General features: G+C 45.7%; 1 protein-coding gene across 1 annotated transcript in view; it reads right to left on the bottom strand.

The window, feature by feature from the left end:
• The window catches only part of VWF (von Willebrand factor), a 149,986-nt gene that overhangs the window by 102,262 nt on the left and 26,431 nt on the right, over positions 1 to 21,293 (bottom strand). Inside the window, exons 11-18 of the mRNA XM_077309827.1 lie at positions 19,915 to 20,051; positions 17,623 to 17,758; positions 15,803 to 15,903; positions 9,016 to 9,211; positions 7,820 to 8,035; positions 2,260 to 2,500; positions 1,542 to 1,636; positions 658 to 818 (exon numbers count right to left, since the gene is read on the bottom strand). Coding sequence (XP_077165942.1) covers positions 658 to 818; positions 1,542 to 1,636; positions 2,260 to 2,500; positions 7,820 to 8,035; positions 9,016 to 9,211; positions 15,803 to 15,903; positions 17,623 to 17,758; positions 19,915 to 20,051 — 1,283 coding nt within the window. The remainder of the gene's footprint in view (positions 1 to 657; positions 819 to 1,541; positions 1,637 to 2,259; positions 2,501 to 7,819; positions 8,036 to 9,015; positions 9,212 to 15,802; positions 15,904 to 17,622; positions 17,759 to 19,914; positions 20,052 to 21,293) is intronic.

Here is a 21,293-nt window from a genome sequence, read left to right as displayed (position 1 = left end):
CAATATCCCAGACAGGGTGGCCAACTACAGGTGGAGCAGTTCCTTGAAATTTGGGGGCAGAGCCTGAGTAGAATGAAACAAGAAGAGCTTGGTTTTGTACCCCACTTTTTACAAGTCTCAAAGGGGCTTACAATTGCCTTCACTTCCTCTCCCCCACAACAGACACCCTGAGAGGTAGCTGAGGCTGAGACAGTTCTGAGAGAACCGTAACTGGCCCAAGATCCCCCTCCCCAGCAGGTGTGCCTTCCCTTCCTCTCCCCATAACAGACACCCTGCGAGGTAAGTGAGAGTGAGAGAGCTCTGAGAGAACCGTGATTGGCCCAAGGTCACTCAGGAGGCCTCATGTGTCTCAAAGCAGCCTTCCCTTCCTCTCCCCATAACAGACAAGATAGGTGAGGCTAAGAGAGCGCTGAGAGAACTGTGACTGGCCCAAGGTCACCCAACAGGCCTCGTTGGTCTCGAAGCAGCTTACAAACAGGGGTTTGTTGAGGGGAGGGACTTCAGTGCCACAGTGTCCACCTTCCACACCTATCTGAACTGGGAGGGGAGCTGACCTTTCCCAGAGGAGGGAATCAAACAGGGTCCCCCATTTTAGAATAATTACGTTCCTCCTCATTTCCTCTGGTTCCTGCATCACATCATGCTCATTTCTCTTACCCATCCAGCGGGACAAAGGCAGCCAGACACGCATCCGTGGCTAATGCAGCCCAGTTCATAGGTCTGGCATGTCTTCATACATTCCACCCCTTCAGCTCTTGGGTCATTTGCAGGACACACAAACGTTGTCATTGGGGGTCTGCAGGTCAAGCTTCGTTTTGCTTTTAAGAAACAAGACATCTCCCGTTAACATCTCCTCCCAAAAGCAAATTGCAACAATGGTGTTCTTCCTAAACCGTTGTCAAAAACAATTCTTTCCAACAGCAAGAAGTTACATGTGTCTGTACCTTTGGATGAGACCAAGAACATGGTGCGTACTACAAGGATACAGTTGCATCACACAGTTCAGCTCATGTGAACCCAGACCACTTGGGTCAAGATATTCAGGACAAAATGGAAGCCTGCTGACCCCTCCCAAACCACCCCATTTCCAATTTCCATTCTAAGTCTTTTGTGTTTCATTCAAATGTTCAGTGTTGAATAGATCTGAAGTTTCCAAAAACTGATATTCCAGCTGCTCTTATTGACACTTGATGCGTGCACCCTACTTTAAATTATAAGATCACACATTTAATGGAGCACCATGTTATTAATTTGAGCTTCTGAGAAACAGGTGCAATGATTTCCCCTCTTATCACTTTCTCTTCTTTGCATGGGGAGATTCAGGTTTCATTTCCCCTGGTTGAGGATTTCTGTCCTGGGGCCTGCAATAATCCTGGACCGAGGCAAGCCCTGAGTTAAATTTCATGGACATAAACACATGGGCCCTATCACAGTACCTAATGTGTCCCCGTACTAGAAATAGGAAGCGAAAGGAAGGGGAAAGAAGGATAAGATAATAAAAGGATGTAACACGGATTTTGAAATAAAAAAAAATGACTAACCTCTGACAGAAGGGTGTTGTTGAAAGACAACATCTGGCAGGAAGACACCTGGAAGTCTATTTGAGCTGCAGTGCATGAAGCCATTTTCACAATAGCTAGAAAAAGGGGAAACGGGGAGATTTGTTTAAATAAGCCTCTATTTGGTCAGGTGACAACTGGAATCAGCAACCAGGAGCTATTCCAATATGTGAACTACAATAAAGGGAACCTGGAAAGATGAACTGACAAACATCAGGGCCGATTCCACACACATTGGATAATGCACTTTCAGCGTGCTTTTGTAGCTGGATTTTCCTGTGCAGAGGAGGAAGAGGAAGAGGAAGAGGAGTTGGTTCTTATATGCCACTTTTCTCTACCCAAAGGAGTCCCAAAGCGGGTTACCTCCCTCACAGGGTGTCTGTTGTGGGGAGAGGAAAGGGAAGGTGATTATAAGCCGCTTTGAGGCTCCTGGCAGAGAAAAGTGGCATATAAGAGCCAACTCTTCTTCTTCTTCTGTTATTATTATTACTACCACTTTATCTTCTTTGCATGGAGGGGGCATTCAGTTTTGATCTCCTCTAAGTAAGGATTTCTTTCTGGTGGGGCTGCATTATTCCTGGACTGAGGCAAGCCTTGACTTAAATTTCATTCACATCAACACAAAGAAAGAGGAGTATGCAAAAGGATCGTTTTTGGATCCCCTTCCTTGTATGAAATCCGATCCATGTCCCACACTCACCACATGGTGTGATGATCAGAGAAGACATCATCCGGTTGGAATATCTCCCCATCGTAGTAACAAGAGCACTGAGACTTCTGCACACAGTCTCCCAGCTGGTCAAGGTATAATCCTGCAGGGCAATAACAGCCTTCCATACACAGCTCATCACAATCTGTGTCAGGGTAGGAGAGGGACCGGCAAGTTTGGTTACACGGACTTCCACATTGCTGGTAAACCTGGCCTTCTGGACAACTTAAAGCTGTAAAGCAAACAAAAGAGGAGGAATGAACTGTAGATCACAGAGGCAGCAATGCAAAGAACACTTTCTTGGAAGAGCTAGGATCGAGTCCAGTAGAACCTGAAAGACCCACAAGGTTTCCCCCAAAGAACTTGTTGGTTTCTAAAGCGCTCTGGGCCTTGAATCTAGCTGTTCCATTACAGATCAGCACAGCTTCCCCCGTACCTACTTTCCTAGCAGCAAGCTCTCCTGAACAAAACAGGACTGAACTTTGAGTAGAGCAGCTTCAAATTGCCTGCTCACAGGACTAAAAGGCATTGGGAAAGGAAATTCAAAGGACCCTCAATCTTCTTTTGAAGGAGTTGCTGCTCACCAATAGAGAGGTCACAGACACTAGCCAATAGATGGCCACAGCAAGCACCATGCTGTATTCCACAATGGACATCCGAGTCCAGGGCAGAAGTGGGAATCCATTGTTCAAGTGACCAAACACTGCTGAAGGAGAGGTTGGAAAATGAAATGCTACGTTGAGGAAGCGAATCCCATGACAGCTGCAAGGGTGCCTTCACGGCTCAAGAGTCATAGCAACAGGGCTCCTTCCTGCGTGGTTTGTAGAATGTTGTAAAGTTCTGAATCACCAAGGAGGGGTCCTGTAGGAACTTCTCAATCTGGGAACCATACTGTCATAGAAAGTGTCACCTTATGCACCCTTCTGATAAAGGACTTCTGAAACTATCCCTATGGCACACAAAACATAGCCATGCTAGCTCCTCTGTAAATATCAGCGGTGACCCTGAGTAGTTACTATGTTTGGATATGCAAGATCTACAGTGCGCATAATTGAGCAGAATATAAAGAGCGTCCTGTAGGGGTCATTGGAGGCGACGTATATTTAGCATAGCTAGGATAGAAACTTCTTGATTACCTTCACATTACTTCCTCTACTGCCCTGATTGGCTCAACAGGAGACTTCCTGCTATTTGAGTCCACTTCTTCCCTGCTTGCCTCCAGAACAGCAGTTGAACAACAAAAGAATGATCGCAGGCAATGTTAGACTGGAGGTCTCTATCATTCTCCTCCTATACATAGTTGTTTTTCTTTGTAAATAAAACTATTTTAGTCTTTAATCAACCTGGTACTCTGCTCTCTCCGTATATTCAGACTCTGCCAGCAGACTGCATGCTTATTTCTGGTCAGAATAACTTGTAACTCAGCAGAGAACGCCATACATTTTTGAAGCTGTCGTCTAGGCAAACAATAAAAAAGGGTTTTCTTGTTTTAAAGCCCCTGCTGGCTAGCATGCTTCTGGGTACATTAGAAATAATTATACTCTGATTTACTACATGCAAAACAACAACAACTCCTAACTGGAAACAGGCGTAGTCAAAAGTGCATCAATTCCAAACTGCAGTTCTGTTAAAGGTTTGGGGTTTTCTTGCACACGTATTAAACACAAGGTGGCAGCAACAACAGCTGCATCTCTCTTGCTTCCACAAGAAAAGCAGAAAGTGAACACCAAAACTATCGTTTCTGTGGGAGATGCTCGATCTAACATTAAACAGGGGCAGGGTGTGTGATTTGGGGCTGGGGCAGGAGGAGGTAAGGTGCACACCCTAACACAACCTGTTAGAAATAACATAGCAAGCTAACACTAGCTATGAAAGAAAAAAGTGACAGGCATCACAAACCAAAAGTCTCTCTCTGTCTCTCTCTGTCTCTCTCTCTCAAACACACACACAGACACACAAATATACGAAGAAAATACAAGGAAACCCTATCATTGCTCACCCACTTTAACAGTCAGACTTTATTCACTACCAAATTGGGGGGGGGGGTGTTCAGACAGTATTTCCACAACTATACAAAACACTGGACAGCGTTTTTTTTTTAATTATGTAGAAGAATAACAACACCCATTGAATTTCCAGTCCTGTGAGGCTTGGGAACAAATTGTGGCCTTCACAGTTTCTGTTTTTAAGGTTTTTTTTAAGTTGTTTTTTAAGTTGTTTTTAAGCAATGTATGGAGATGATAGCTTTTGATCTCTCTACCAGCAACACTTTGGTTTCTCTTTGTAAAGCACACTGAATTCTAGGGCTGTTTTGACAAAGGATTATCTTTGGCTGTATCTGGTTGTGACACAGATGTAACAGAACTGATTTTTGCTATATATTCCCTGTCATGTAAGAAGATCACAGTCTGACGAAGGGTGCTTGCACTCGAAAGCTCACGCCTTGATTAAATCTTTGTGGGTCTTAAAGGTGCTGCCGGACTCTGATTTTATTGTGCTACTTCAGACCAACACGGCTACCCATTTGAATCTGTTTTTAAGTGTTCCAGAACATTAAAGTTTATGGGTTGTTGTTTTAAACTTATTATTGTAAACTGAATAAAAGGCATAGATGTAAACGTAATCAGAACTAAAGCTTACTAAGGTTATCAAAATAAAGAACTACACATTGAACTATTGTACAAGAAAGTCTGGGAGTGAATTGTCATCCTCTCTCCCAACCCTGGTTTCGGCATATTGACAATTGGGGCACGGTAAGGAGCACATCCATGCCTTTTCCCATCTTTTTCGTTCACTCCGAAAAATACCTGGAGACTTTATGGGTGGATCGGGGAATGGGTGGGATTTGAGGTGCAGAAGGACTTCAGCTTTGTATAATGCTACGGAGTCTATCTTCCAAAGCAGCCATTTTCTCCCAGGAAACTGATCTCTTTCATCTGGAGATGACCTGTAATTCCAGGGGAATTCCCAGGGCATTCCCATTTATAACATATTCCAAAGGTGTGCATTCATTTTGACCTCAGTTATATGCATTTCACACATACTATTAATTATCCATTTCCCTATGCTTTTCTGTGCAGTTTGTCCATAGTCAGCTTTAATAATGCATGTGCCTCACCCACTTGATCTTAGCCCAAAGGTCGGGAAGCGTGTACTATTAAATATTTGAAAGGGTGTCCCTTTGTTTGATTTATGCCTTTTGTAGTTTACATCTATCAACAAATATTCTCTGTTGAAGTTCACAAAGTGGCAACCGTCGGCAGTCCTTGCGCATCCTGCGTGTGTGTCTTAGCGTGTGTCAACAAAAGGTGTATAACTCTGGCCTGTGTTGCATATGCATTCATTCAAGGGTTGCATTGTTACCAACTGTCAATTCAGACAGCACGCATTTGGCAGACTGCAGGCACACACTCGTACGCCTTTTTGAAAATAAATTCTGCAAAGTTTTGCAGGGCTTCAAATCTCCACAAAACGTGGTTTGCTCCCCGCTGGTGGAAGAACAAAGAAGAACAAAACGAACCTGTGAAACACAGGCCTGACATATTATCTTCATCTCTACGCAGACCGAAAAGTTCTGCGGCCGTCAGTTGGTTGCTCAGCACGGAGTGCCGGAGGGAAGACGCTGGTGTGCCAATTCATGTCCGTTGGCCGTGGGAGAAGAAAGCCCCCGGAGATTTTATCCAAATGGCAGATCAGTACTTACTCTGCAAAACTGCCAGCTCTAATCTCAGTCTGTAAAGAACAGGGATCCTGCTTGGTGTAACGTGAGATATCTGAAGCATCGGGATTATTTAATAGGGCTTTTGATGGCTCTACAGTAGGAGAAGATCGGCCCTTGCTGCAGGCATAAAGTGCTCCGTAATGGATGAGAGTGAGAAGGAAGCAGCAGCAAGGCATTAAAGATTAATTGGGAAAATTGACTGTGTTCAATTACAGCAAGAACAATGAGTCCATTACAGTGGTCCTCACCCTCAGCCTCCAAGAAGGCAGAATTTCTAAAGAGGATTCTCCCCCCCCCTCCTTTATTGACCTGCAATTTCATTCCCTAAGCATTTTATATAAAAGCACAGAGCCTTGTTGTGGTTTAATGCGCCTCATTCTCTCCGCAAACATCTGCCTTGCAAATCAGACAGTAGCTGCAAAATGACTCATTCAAACCAACACAGAAAGCATAAGAGGGATATCTGATGTCCTCTCACTTTCTCTCAAGTGTGGGATGACTATGGCCTTTTCTCCTTCACGGTCACTGTGACTAGGCTTCCTCACCCTTCTCACTCCAGCTGTCTTGATCCAGCTCCCGGGGCATGGAGAGATGCGAGATGAAGCTTCTGCCACTGGCAGTCTTCAAGCAAAGGCTGGATACACACTTTTTTGGGATGCTTTAGGATGCTTTGGGCTGATCCTGCGTTGAGCAGGGGGTTGGACTAGATGGCCTGAATGGCCCCTTCCAACTCTATCATTCTGTGATTCTGTGATTCTATGATTCAGATCCCCAAGTGTTATGGGAGCCCTGAGATAGGGATGCCAGCCTCCAGGTGGGTCCTGGGGACCCCCCAGAATTACAGCTCCAGATTACAGAGATCATATCTGCAGGAGAAGGGGGATGCTGTGGAGGATATGTGTGTGTGTGTGTGTGTGTGTGTGTATACGTACATACATACATATATTATCGTAAGGGTGATCTGGAGATTCTCTGGCAGCCAAGCAAGGGACGTTCGGAGTTGGCTTTCCATTGCCTGCCTCTGCATCATGACCCCTAGTGTTCCTTGCAGGAACTACCACCCAAATCTTTTCAGGTCTCCCATCCAAATACTAGCCAGGGTCAGCCCTGCTTAGCTTCTGAGATCTGATGGGATCTGACTTGTCTGGGCTATCCAGGTCAGGGATGTGAGGGGGGGGGAGACTCAATGGCATTGTGCCCCACAGAGGACCCTGCCCTCTCCAGGCCCCACACCCAAATCTCTAGATGTTTCTCAGCCTGGAACTGGCAACCTTACCCTCCATCTTCCCACTGGTGGCTAGCAACACTTGGCAACCCTGGTTAAAGTTGATCTGCAGGCAACAGAGATCATTCCCACCTGGAGAAAATGACTGCTTTGGAAGGTCAACTCTACGGCATTCTGCTCTGCTGAGGTCCCTCCTCCTCTTCAAACCCTGCCCTCCCCAGGCTCCACCCCCAAAATCTCCCGGCATTTCCCCACCAAGGCTGCCAACCCTACATCAAGAGCTGGCATGGCATAGCGTTTCGAATGTTGGCCTGTGACAACAGGTACTGAAACTCTACTCTGCTACGGAAGCTGATTGGGTGAGCTTGAGCTGGGCACACGCACCCTCAGGCTAACCCACCTCGCAAGGTTGTTGTTGTGAGCACAGAGTGGAAAGCGAGGAGAACCACATGAATGCGGGAAGCTGCCTTAGGCCATCAGTCCACCGAAGTCGGTCGTGTATGCTCAGACCGGCAGTGGCTCTCCAGGGCAGGAAGCCAGGTGCAAATTCAGACCTATAACACCAAGATGCATCTCAGCAGCACCTTTGGGCCGTGCTTACATACCGCAGAAGTCCGGCCGCCTCCAATCGATGAGGACCCCTTTGCGAGCGCATGCCACAGCGTAGGCCGAGAGAGCCGCGCACAGGCAGTCTTTGCCGTCGGAGCAGGAGCAGACGTCGTAGCGGCAATTCTTGACGTAGGGAGAAGGGCTGACTTCGTGGTGGCACGGCCCAAACAACGGCGAAAGCAAAACGGAGCATGACCTCTCGGCATACTTGGCTGGAAGAAAATAAGCTTTCGATGCAGTGTTATCAGTACTGTGCCAGCTGCCATAGGGGCAGAGTCAATGGATCGAAAAGACACATCGGAACTGCCTTGGGGCAGTTGACAACAAATAAATATACATGGTTTCAATAATCAATAAAACTTGTAACGTTTAAAACAATGCTTTAAATTCTGGTTCCTGTCTAAAGCCGCTAGACCAATGGGAGCAAGAAGAAAAGTGGGGGGAGATATGATGGGAGGGTGGAGGGCACAGGGCAGCCTGGGTAGGTGTTAAGTCAGTTTTTCTGCTGGCCTCGACCATGTGCTTGGCACAAGAGGTTCATCTCACAAAGTTCCAACAGGGCCCTGATTTCTCCCTGAGTGTTCCGACAGGGCCCTGATCTCTCTCGGGAGCTTGTTCCACCGAGCAGGAGCCAAGGCCGAAAAGGCCCTGGCTCTGATCAAAGCCAGGCAGACTTGTTTGGGGCAGGGGATTTCCAGACAGTCTAAATGTACTGAACGTAGAACTCTCTGGGGGACAAATGCAGCTCCCGGAAAACCGAGTGTATATGGGTCCCGGTGGTAGTCCACGGACATCCAGAGAGCCACAATTTGGCCATGATTTCCTCCAGTGGAAGGAGCCTTCCCTTGATACCAGACTTGCACCAGAGAAAGGCTTCTTCTGCCAGAGGGAAGCAATCCTGCTAGCAGAACGGATCGGTGTGACCCAACCCTTTGTGTTCAAATGGGCTGAACTCCAAATTTTACAAAGCAAAAGCACAAAATTGAGAGTGTGTGTGTGTGTACTCTGTTCATTGGGATGTTAATGCACACTGAGAACCCTTTCCCTCTTGCTTTATGTAGCACTTAGAGGATGCACAATGCTTTGTAATACAAGTTAATGTCAGAGTCAATAGCGGGGATTATTTGATTATCTTTGTTACGTTGAAGGAAGCGAAATAAGCTGGTTTCATCACAGACTCAAGTGCTGGTACCTAAGCGAGGGGTGAGACTGCAAGAATCACTTTCTTGTTTCTGCACGTCTTGACAATCTCCCTTGAGCTTCCAGGAGTTTCCAAAGTCTTCCACGAGAGTTTCCACCAGGCCAGAAGGTGTGAGAAAATCGTCACCTTGATTGCCGTTGTAATTTCCACACAGGCCACAGGTTCGCTCCGTGTACTCTGGGGATAACTGATGAGAGGGAAAGTTAACTTGTACGTTTTGCAATATCTACTAGCAGTAGCAATATTTTACATCATTCCAAACTGTACATTACTCTTTGGGAGAAGGGGTTGACCAAAATGGTACACCACATCCCAAAGCCAGCCTACCAATTTAAACAAAATCACCTCGTAGCCTTTGGAGACCCCACATCTAGGTATCTGTGGTCATGAGCAGGCTGCATTTCTAAAATTGCAACCTCCTAGGTTCCATAAACCTGTCTACCAATCTCCCCTAGTCAAGCTCCCCTCTCCTGCAAAGAGAGAACAGAAATTTGGAGCTTCAGGAAGAAACTCTTGGAGACTTCATGAAAAAGCTTCTTTGGCCCAGCCTGAACTGGTCAGTAGGTGAGGAAAGAGAGGTGATAAAATTCCTGGGAGGAAGGAGGAAAGGTCGCTTGGGGGTCAGATCTATTGAAGCAGACAGAACTCTTAACTGAGGTCTGGAGGAGGCAGCCAGTGCCGTATGCTGGCCTAAAGGAGGCTTGAAGGTAATGGAACTCCTGTAAACATCTGGTAAATTTCTAAGACAGCCCTGCCTTATATTTAACAACAGATAGGTCATGTATAGAGGGAGGAACAGAGGAATTACATTTTATCCTTTCCATTTGAAGCCCTTGCTCAATCTGAACCTGTGCTAAATGTATGTTTCTGAACATTTTCTTTTTAATAAATGCTTTATAGCTTTGGATCCTGGTAGTGGTTATCTGTGCTATACAGACCTCCACCATTTATTATTAAAGGATGCCAGGAGAAAGAGGAGGGCAATAAGTTGGCAGGTGGCTACTACCATAGTGGTGGAAAAGGCAATAGGTGGTCCCTGTGGTCACCAGACCCTGGGCAGTAGAAGACACAGAAGCAAGACTTCAGAACATGAAAGGGAAACCGGGAGTCATGACTCTCCCAGTGGGCAATTCCTACAAAGGTCAGGTGGCAGCAGTGGGAGAAGAGCCCGTCCAAGTGTTGGTAAAAACCAGGAGGGAGGGTGGAAGAGGGCCTGCAGGCTGTTCTATACAATGGGATTAACTCTTTCCCAACAAAACCAGTTGAAACCTTAAATAAACCAATAACAATATTTTCTTTGTACTTTCAAAAGGGGGGGTATCTATTTGCTGAAAATTGTGACCACCAAAAAGAGATTCCACTGTCACATTTTTAGAGAGCCAGAGGATAAGCGTGAGGGCATAATTCTTCAGGAATGTGGCAGGAAAACCCAGACCCCAAAGCTCTTGGCCCTGGTCACTGGCTGTGAATCACTTCCCCCAATTGTCCCAAATGCTTGGCATTGTCCCATCCTGTGTGCAGAACATAAATTGTTTCTGAGTGCTGTAAAAGGAACAATAAGCTGACATTTAATGAGCTGATGGAAAGGAACAGAGCTATTAAAAAAGACAATGGACAAGATTTAAAAGGCGGAAATGTGCTATCATTTTTCTTATTATTGCTATGGTGAAAGTTCTGAAGTAGACAACTGCAAGAAGTTATCCAGCATAACAAGGACTGGAGCCCCTGCACGGCATCTCAGAAAATAAAAAGTCCAGGAGAAAAACCTTCTGAACCTGGATGGCCCAGGCTAGCCCAATCTAGTCAGATCTTGGAAGCTAAGTAGGGTTGACCCTGGTTCGGACTTGTGATGGGAGACCACCAAAGAAGCCCAGAGTTGGACTTGGAAGGAGGCAATGGCAAATCTCCTCTAAGCATCTCTTCCTGTGAAAAGCTTAAAGTGTTGCCGTAAGTCAGCTGTGACTTAATGGTATTTCATAAATAAATATTTCTTCTAGCCCGCGCTTCCAATACCACTCAGGGCAGGTAAGCCACATCATACAAGCATCATAAATAGTTCAGTTGCAACATTATCAAACTAGATTCCCCCAACTAATATTCCAGATAAGGGGTGGGTGGGTTGACATCAAGGAGCTGATCTTCATTCTCCCAGCAGTGAGACCATCAGTTTATCGGCAGTTATTTTAGGCCTCAACCATAAGCCTGGTGGAATAGCTCCATCTTGCAAGGCCCTGCATCAGATGCCTGGCAGAAATCTCTCCCCCTAGAGTTGCCAGCCTCCAGGTGCTTCCCAACGTAACCTGAACAAAGGCAAAGTAACAATCCTCAGCGAAAGACGAGCTATTTCACCATTTCTTTTTTCTCTTTTCCTTTTCCTTTTCTCCCCCCCCCCCCCCCATTTGGATGGATGGGTATAGAACAACCTCTGTCTTGTGTTGTTCTGAGGGCCAGTTATGCATTTTTAATTATTAAGCATCTTTCCCAACTGCTATGGGGTAACTCATTTGTGGTGCTGAGTGTGGACTGTTGTTTGAAACCTTGGAAGAGCCTCAACAAGATCCACAGTCTTAAAAAAAAATGATGAAATCAAGAATCCCAACATTTAAGCAATCTGGTTCCTTAGCAACCGGCCAGTGGTCCACTACTAGCAGGCCACAATTAATAGTTCACCCTTCCTAAGCCAGGAGTATCTTAAAAGAGAACACACAAGTTTTACCCACTGAGCAGCTGTTCTCCTGCATTGCATTGGGCTGAAGTACTGTATTTGCAGAGCCAAGACATGAGCTCTTTTTCTTTGAAAACAGGGGTGACCATTAAGGCTGGGGTGATATTATTGCTATGGTCATTATAAGGCCTAATAAAATGCAATGACCTAAAAATTCGCTGCTTTATGCAAGTTAATCTGGACTAATAGCCCAGAGCATTTCGACCTTGCTGACAGTCTCCCTTCGCCTTAAACTGTACCCATGGCTGTAAATCTCAGTGTTCTGAAATGAATTATTCTCAGTTCCGGCTAATCTGAAGCACAGATATGAATGAATCAAGATCTGCCTCTGAATATGAGTCTTCCATGTAAGTATCATAGCTTAAAGCTGGTGGCAAGACCTACCTTCCAGGAATAATTCTGATCTTTACTCGATGGCTTCAAAGCAAGATAACAGCAATTCGTAGCGAATGGATCCAGCAATGGCTCTTGCCAGAGTAGGCAGTCTTTCAAATACCCTGGGCTCCCCAAATGCGTAAAGTTTATGTAACCACCACTTTACATTGTGCCCAGAACTGAGTCAGCAGCCGGCGTTAATCTTTCAGCGCTGGCAAGATACATCCTGTGCAATTTAATCCAATCAACCATCTTTCTGTTTCATCCTGTACAAATGGAAGCTCCTGAGACAGCCCCCACACAACCCACGGCGGTAACCCAGCCTGGGTGTAATCAGGGCACAGATAACTTTGACCAGATCAGAGCTCCTAAGGAAGAACTGAAACTGTATTATTGAGTTATTATGTATTTTAAAGTATGTGAACCAATTAAAAGAAGCAGTCAGAGATAGGGACGCATGGCGAAGACTTTCCTATAGAATTGCCAAGGGTTGGACATGACTGAATGGATAACATCATCTTCATCATCAAGGTGTGTGTGTTGCAGCCAGGAGATCCAAGGATTGTCTGGCATCCAGGCAAGGGGTGTTCGGAGGTAGTTTGCCACTGCCTGCCTCCACATCCTGACCCCTCGTGTTCCTTGGTGGAGCTACCACCCTTTGTCCTTGGAGGTCTCCCATCCAAATACTAACCAGGGTCAGCCCTGCTTAGCTTCCAAGGCTGCTGGGAAGATGGCTGGATTTACCCACTGAACTAAATTCCATTGAACTCAAGAGTTCTGAGTAAACATGTGCAGGCTCAGGTGTGTTAGCTGTGGAAGTCAGAACACCCTGATTCTTATCAGATTCTAATCTGCCCTGAATTCACTAGGTGCTTTTTGGGGCTTTTCCAAGCTACTTTCTTTTAGGGCCAGACACGACTTCATGCAAACAACTGTTATCAAAATAGTTTAATTTAAAATGTAAATTTTCTGCCTCGGGGTGGGGAGGCTGCTTTGAAGACTTGGGAAGGGCTGGGGAGGGAAAGCAAGAGTTTAGCCCTTTCCTCCCATACTTCTTCCCAGATTTAAAAGGGCTCTTCATAGCTTCCACTGGCTCTTGAGTCAGGAGCCTGAACCTTGAGGGTTGCCAACTCTGATCTGAGAAATACCTGGAGACTTTGGTGTTGAAGTTGGGGAAGGAGAGGTCTGGGAATGTTGGTAGTTCAACCTCCAAAGCAGTCATTTTTTCCAGGGGACCTGCTCTCTGGGTTGTCAGAGCAGATCTCCAGGCCCCACCTTGAGACTAGCCGCCCTATGGATCAATGCAGTTTCTCCATAAGTGCCAGTTGCTGCACTGGACTTGTGGAAGAGGCATGGGAGGAAAGGTTCAGGTGTATAGCCGTGTTGCTTTGAAGTAGCACATCAAAATTTGAGTCCAATTGCACCTTTAAGACCAACAAAGATGTATTTTAGGTGTGAGCGTTCATGTGCATGCACGCTTCCTCAGACAATGAAATAGGAATCGTCAGAGTGCAAACAGAAGGACAGAATAAATCTGCAGGAAATTAACAAACAGCATTGTGAAGATATCTCACAAATATGCAACAGATTATCTTCTTGCTAGAATAACTGAGTTAGCAATCCTTTGGGTTCAATTGCCGTTCACAAAAACAGAAGGGGAATAAAAGTGTTAAGGTTAGTGATTAATAGCAGAAGCTTTCCCAGTTGTGAAAAGAAGAAATTAAAAGAGACCTGTTGCTTGCCCCATATATGTAATATATGTAATATGTTATATGTAACTTTTAATTGAGGTTTTTATGGGGATTTTATTGTGTTTTAACTATTTATGTTGTAAACCGCCCTGAGACCTATTGGGAGAAGGGCGGTCTAAAAAATTAAATAATAATAATAATAATAATAATAATAATAATAATAATAATAATAATAATAATAATAATAATAATAATAATAATAATAATAATAATAATAATAATAATATTTGTGGGGTATCTTCATGATGCTGTTTACTAATTTCCTGCAGATTTACTCTGTCCTTCTATCTGTACTCTGTTTCATTGCTTGAGGAAATGTTTATGCACACGAAAGCTCACACCTAGAATAAAATTCTGAGTGGAAAGAGTTAGACATTCTTCAAAGCAGTTGTTTGCTGCTATTGTGTGTGTGTGTGCGCGCGACAGAGACAGAGACAGAGACAGAGACAGAGACAGAGACAGAGACAGAGACAGAGACAGAGACAGAGACAGAGACAGAGAAAAATATGTGTACAAGACGTTTTTCAATCAGGTCTGGGAGGGGCCCTCAACTTCAAGACCCCCATCTACAAATTATACAGCTTACTGACCTTACATAGCTGTCATAAACATTATGAGAGAACATACATGGTACAAGTACAAACACCAGAAATAAGGTCTATTGTCCCTCACTTGTAAGTTACCAATTTTGTGGTGGGGACCAGAGTTCTCCTGGGATTACAGTTGATCCCTGGGGTGCGGAACTCAGCTCTCGTGGAGGAACTGAAGGGCATCACATCCTCTTTACAACCTCTGCACTCCCCGGGTACCACCCCCAAATCTCCCCACACCCCACAGAGGGATTTCTTGAAGGGTTTTTTTAATTATAATTGAGATGTCTTTTTAAAAGAATACCCCCCTACTGCTCCCTCCTATGCAACACTGCTGTTGCAGTGACTAAGCTAAGGAAAATATGCAAATAGCCATCATAGAGAAGTTCCATGGCCACTGTCATCACACTGGTAGCCACAATGACACAGAAAACCTACAGAAAACCATTGCCACCAGTGACTATTGAGGGTAGGTGGCGATGTCATGCAACAACGTATCACCACTTCTAGTTTGTACATGGAAGTGACATCATGCTGCTCTAGGAATATGCCCCATCTCCATTGTAAAAACCATAGAGACCTGTGAGTCCATAGACTACTGTAACATCATTTCCAGGTACAAACTGGAAGTGATGTCACATGTCATCATGCATCTCCCACCCCTGGTCCTTGCTTCTGCTGGAGTGATTAGGCCCAGGGAGTGGCTGCAGCCCAGGGAAGGCAGATGACCCGCTAGCCCTAGGGGAATAACAATTCTAGTGCTGTGTGTGGAACGGACTGTGGGCAAGGCTTGATATCCCCACTGAGGCTTTGAACTGGATGTCAAGTGTCACAGATTTTCATGGAGGAACTCAAAATCTAGAAACCCAGATAGCACCAGTTGAGAGCTGGACTGAAGCGGGCAATTTGACAGCCCCGTTGATATAGCAATGGCAACTCCACTATTCATAATGGGCCTAACCAATTCAGAGCAGTCTCCCATTTGCCCAAACTGTTACCGTACACCCCTATTACAATCTGCACCCAAAAGGGGCCTCTGCAGCACGCCCTGTGTCATTTGCCAAGCTAGGTCACCATCCCCTTTCATTCTGCACTCGGTTCAAGCCCCAGTGTCCCCAACTGTGTAGGTTGCAGAGTCAGGGCACGGAGCACATAAGCGTTCTGTGATGTAAACACTGGTATTTCTAGAGAAGAAAAAGGGGCCTGTGTTTTGTTCTAAGGGTGGGTAGAAAAGAACATCTAGAATTTCAAACTTTGCCACATAATCACATTTTCTTGGCGGTGGTGGTGGAGGAGGAGGAACCTCAAGGAAGCAAAAGCGGGGAGGAAGCTCGTACCTTCATCAAAAGTGTTCCACGGCCATCCCAGTCAATTTGCACACTCTCCCGGTACGTGAGGCGAACCGCAGCCATTACCGTGTGCTGGATATGAAGGGCACCTTCGGGAAACCAAGAGGTGGTTTTCAGAGACATGGGAAGTGGAAATGTGGGTGGGGAAACCACATCTAAGCTGCTTGCTGGAAGGGAGATCGCTCCCAGAGAGCTAAGCCGGATATTCAGTTCTTTGCACAGTAGGAGATGGGCTGTGCTGGCAAGGAGATGGAAGAGATGCTGCTGTCCTAGACCCTGAGGAGGAGGAACAGCAGCCCGGCAGAAAGCAGACTGCCACCACCCTCCTGCAAACAAGACGGACAGTTGCCGTCATTCCCAAGGACTGTGGTGGTGGCCCTTGCATGGCCAGTTTACCCATGTAGCACATGTAGCATGTGCCACAGGCCCCACACTTCCATGGGCACCACACCCCATGGATCAGGACTGTAGCTTCTCTACTCCCCCCTTTTCCCTCTTTAAGGACATTCAGAGTGACACCCCTTTCCATTGTGGGGGGCTCCCTATCCTCAGGCCGGCCGACCCCGCTGCAGTTGTGCTCTGGTAGGGCCCCGCAAATCTTTAAACTGGCTCTGGTGCTACAAGCCCCATGAATTTAGGCACTCCTGGGCCATTGCTGCTGATTGTGGCATCAGGTGTGACAAATGAGAAAGCACTGACCCCCACCCACTCCAGCATCTGCCCTGCAAATGGGAGGTGAAGGGGGCCGCAGATAGGTTTACCAACTTCAAGATGGAGTCTGGAATTTCCCCACAATGACAGCTGAACTCCAGACTACAGAAATTAAGTGCCCCTGGAGAAAGGGTGCACTTAATGGAATTACAGTTGTATAGTTGTTCTTCCAGCTCCCCAAACTACACCCTCCCCTAAGGAATTTTCCAGCTCAAAGTTGGCAGCTTGGTGAGGGCCTCCCTCCCCGGAAACGGCTCTGCTCTTGGTTTACATAGGATCCTCCCAGGCCAAAAATATGGGCTCAAGCCAAGCTCTCATTAATGTCTTTAGGACAGGGGTAGTCAAACTGCGGCCCTCCAGATGTCCATGGACTACAATTCCCATGAGCCCCTGCCAGCGTTTGCTGGCAGGGGGCTCCTGGGAATTGTAGTCCATGGACATCTGGAGGGCTGCAGTTTGACTACCCCTGTTTTAGGAAATGTATATGCTATCCCTTCAGGGACCTGCTTTGAAACAGCTCATAAAGGGGAAGCATATACACACATAAAAATAAAAACTCTAAATACACCATAAAAACAACATTCAGCTTGACAAAAAAGCAATGCCCACAATGGCCCGAATGAGCCTTTCTCAACTTTTTTACCATTGAGAAACCCCCAAGACATTCCTCAGGCTTCGGTAAACCCCAGAAGTGGCTCAATCATGCAGAATATGATTGGGAAGCAGCGCTGTGGACACACCCACCCAGGGCCCCTCCACTCCTCAGCTCCCCCAGGGCATTTTGGAAGAGGTGGGTGGGTTGACATGACCATATATGGTCATATCACCCAATGAATGTTTAACAAGGTTTAAAAATTAATTAACTTCTTCATCCCAACCCAAACCATTACTGTGTACTGCAACTGATCACAATTCTCCAAGATCTCTGGCAGAGGATTTTAGAACATCGTTACCCAAAACAATGTAAGGAGGCCAAGAAATGAATCTGAGACTATCTGCATGAAGAACTCATGCTCTACCACTGAGTTACGGGCACTAGAACAACTGGAAAACTCTCATCTTGCAGAGCCAGCAGTAATGAGGCATGGAACACACACCTTGCAAGAAAGGGATCTGTATGTCCTGCCCATTCAGAGAGATTCCTCCACCATGTTTCAGTTTAACAACGCTGTTCTCCTCTGGAAGCTGGACAGAGACTGAGCGGGTACACACGGCATCCGGGTCGTCTGCACACTAAAGAGAAAGCAAGTCATTACATTTCAATTATGTTGCGGTTTGAGGGCATTCGTTAAGAGAGACCTCACCTAGTAGTGCTTTCGAGAAACATTTCTTATGCAGACAGTGCTGTTATTGTTCACTTCTGCCTCGTGAATTCATGTGACCTCCAAAGAGTCAGATGCAAGGTTAATAAATGCCGTTTTGCGTGAGACAGACCATGGACATGTCTACGATGCAAAACTAAGCTGTAATTTTGTAGAGGAAAAGTGGGGGGATTTGAGGCAAGTGGAAGAGAGTTATAAAACTGGAATAAAACACAACGTTCATTTGCATATGAAAATATGGCCCTGCAATTAGCGGCTTACTTTCCTTTTCAAGCGGTAGGTTTCCCAACCCACCACCCCAATGAGCGGATGATGGTTTTCCAATGCATCTGTGCTACTCAAACGACAGCCCCAATCTTTCGTTCAGCTTTCATTGCTGTTTGTTTGCTGTATGCTGCTTTGTTTATTCAGAATGCGGTTTGCATTCCATTTCATACATTTCAGAGGTTTGGGGAGAAATCATTTTCGGACTGACAGCCCTGATCCTGCACTGAGCAAGGGGTTGGACTAGAAGGCCAGTATGGCCCATGCAACTCTGTGAAAGGAACCCTTGGCTTAGAGTTATGCTGCTTTCTGCTCTCATACTTGTGAAGCATATTGTTGAAGCTACTTAATGTTGGGGCTTGATCTTTGTTGTGATGCTGCTGGGCTGTAGCAGCTCTTCCTCCACTATCATAACTGTGTTCTTTTTCTTTGCAGCCTCCTCCAAAGCGAATGCTCTGCAACAGGGGTAGTCAACCTGTGGTCCTCCAGATGTTCATGGACTACAATTCCCACGAGCCTCTGCCAGCATGAACATCTGGAGGACCACAGGTTGACTACCCCTGCTCTGCAAGGCCAGCATCTATATTAAAAGAAGCCCAGTGCATTGTCTTCAAGACATATTCCTGTAACAAAGAATTTCAAAGGCAAAACAGAGTCCAAAGAAGAGCTGAGCTGCCTGGGCTTTGCTATTATTGTTGTTGTTGTTAAGATTTGTAGCTTGCCACTCAAAGACCTGGCAGAAGAGCTCCATTTTACAGGCTCCTGAAGAACATCATCGGGGCCCTAAGCTCTCCCAGGAGCTCATTCCACTAGACCGAAAAGGCTGTGGCCTGGGCCGAGGCCAGGCATGGTTCCTTAGGGCCAGGGACCTTCAGTAGGTTAGCACTGCAGAGTGAAGAGTCCTGCCGGGGGCCTAAGGAACAGGTGGTCCCCCTCAGGGCCCTAACCACAGATACAGTTACCTTCATTCCACTCATACGAACCACACTGATGGGGGGGGGGGGATCTCAGAGCCATTAAAAAAGAACAGGGGGAAACTTTCACTGCTTTCCAGCCTAGTGCATCACAGGTGAGATTCAGCATCCAACTCTGTCTCTATGATTCTAGCCACATTTCAATGCACTGATCACATCTAAATATATTTGCATGTAGCCAAAACTTCAACAGAGTTGTTTTTTTCCCGAGTTAGCCGAATGAAGTGCAAGATTTTTTATGCAGGTATGCGTTCAGGGGAACAATAACAAGATTTAGTTCAATGTTTTCTTTTTTACACTCATTATTACAGTAACATACCAGAGACAAAATAACCTCGATCCATGGGGGTCAGATTTCACTAAAAGACGTCATGCAGTGCAGTGCTCCAACAGACTAGGCAAAGAGCACACATCTGGATCACTTCATGAAAATATAAACTGCTGGCTTTTGCATCCTGCTTACCCTGGGGCTGTTTGTGTGGAGAAGGATCCTTCATTCTCCATAATCCCCATTCTGATATGTGTCAACAAACTCCCATTTCCTTTAATAAGCTAATAAACGAAGCAGAGAGCCTGATTTGATTAGTGATACTCTGAATTACAGAGAGAGGGCGGATGATCTCACCTCAGGGCTGTCATTTTCAGCAGCAACTCTGTGTCGAATTCTGTTCGAGGGAACTACCCACTTGAGGAATTTTCTGCTTACACATGTGGCCTATTGTTCTCAAAGTGGATCTAGAGCTCATAATTCCCTCCAAAACAACTTTGCCCTAAGGCTGGAAATTTGGGGGCACAGGATATTTGGCCTTCCCTATCAATGCCTTCTTACCTGGACGGTCTCTATGATAACAGAAAAGGAATTTTCCTCACAGTCTTTGGCAAACAAGTAGTGACAGATGCCGCTGAAGGTGAAGTGCTTGTTGTCAAAACTTTTGAAATGGGATTGACCAGTGACAGAGCATTCGCCTAAAAACAGAAAGACAAAATTATTTCAAACGAATGTACTACCCTTCAGCTGTTACCAGAGTCGCCCAGCCTGGTGACTGGAAGAAGACTGGGGGAGGGAATTAAAGGTAAAGGTAAAGGTATCCCCTGTGCAAGCACCAGGTCATGTCTGACCCTTGGGGTGACGCCCTCTAGCGTTTTCATGGCAGACTCAATACGGGGTGGTTTGCCAGTGCCTTCCCCAGTCATGACCGTTTACCCCCCAGCAAGCTGGGTACTCATTTTACCGACCTCGGAAGGATGGAAGGCTGAGTCAACCTTAGGGGGGAGGGAGTTAAAGGAGCATAAACCTATAGCAAGGCATCATGCATCTCTAGGGATTGGCAAAACCAAATTGTTTCCTGTCATTCCTAGAGAGCTCTGGCCTCACTTCTGGAGGAAACCAGGAAGTGATGGTAGAGTTCTGTAGGAATCACCCAAAAACTCGATAATTTTGCTACAGGGTTTCAGCCAATTTCAAGAAAGGCATGATGTATAGAGCAAGTGTATAAAAGAAATATGTTCTCAAATGGGAAGGGGGGACAGGAGTAGCTCTATGTATGGGATGACCCTTCCACACGGCTGAAAGCTCATTGAGAAAGAACCTTCTACTATGCACAACTTAATTCATCACAAGGAGCCTGAACTTTAACACAGAGCACTGGTTTTTAAACTGTGTCCTGTCAGATTCCTACAAAAATGCTTAACATTCATAAGAAGGTGAATTTTCTCCTTTCCCAACACTTGAGAATCACAGCCATTATGGGGAGGGACCGTTGAAGATCTAGCCACTCAAATGTCTTCAGTGAACACTCAGTTTTTGTACTACAAAAACAAACAAACAAAAATCTGCTGATGCTTTCACATATTACACAAAAATAATAGTTATCCAAACCATTACAGACTCATCTTGTGAGAGCTACTGTCAGACTCTTGGGGCACACTTAATATAAATCAATGCAACAGATATAATATAATTCCCTTCCCACTTAAAATCCTTTTCTTGGCAATGCACAGCCTCCATCATGCAGAAAGATTGATTTTGCAGAAGGAATTTCTGAAATGTGATCTCAGAAGTTGCCTACAGTTTAAAACTCCCCAACTAACAAAGGCCTTGAGCCTAAAGATCTGATACGGAAGTCAGTCCCACCACATTCCAGACAGATTTTCCCTTGACACCTCTCCTAATAACTCTGGTAAAAGTTTACATATTCCTTCTTAAAG

Source organism: Paroedura picta, chromosome 14 (genome assembly GCF_049243985.1).
Source record: "Paroedura picta isolate Pp20150507F chromosome 14, Ppicta_v3.0, whole genome shotgun sequence".
Lineage (NCBI taxonomy): Eukaryota > Metazoa > Chordata > Lepidosauria > Squamata > Gekkonidae > Paroedura > Paroedura picta.
This window is presented reverse-complemented; position numbering and strand designations above follow the sequence as displayed.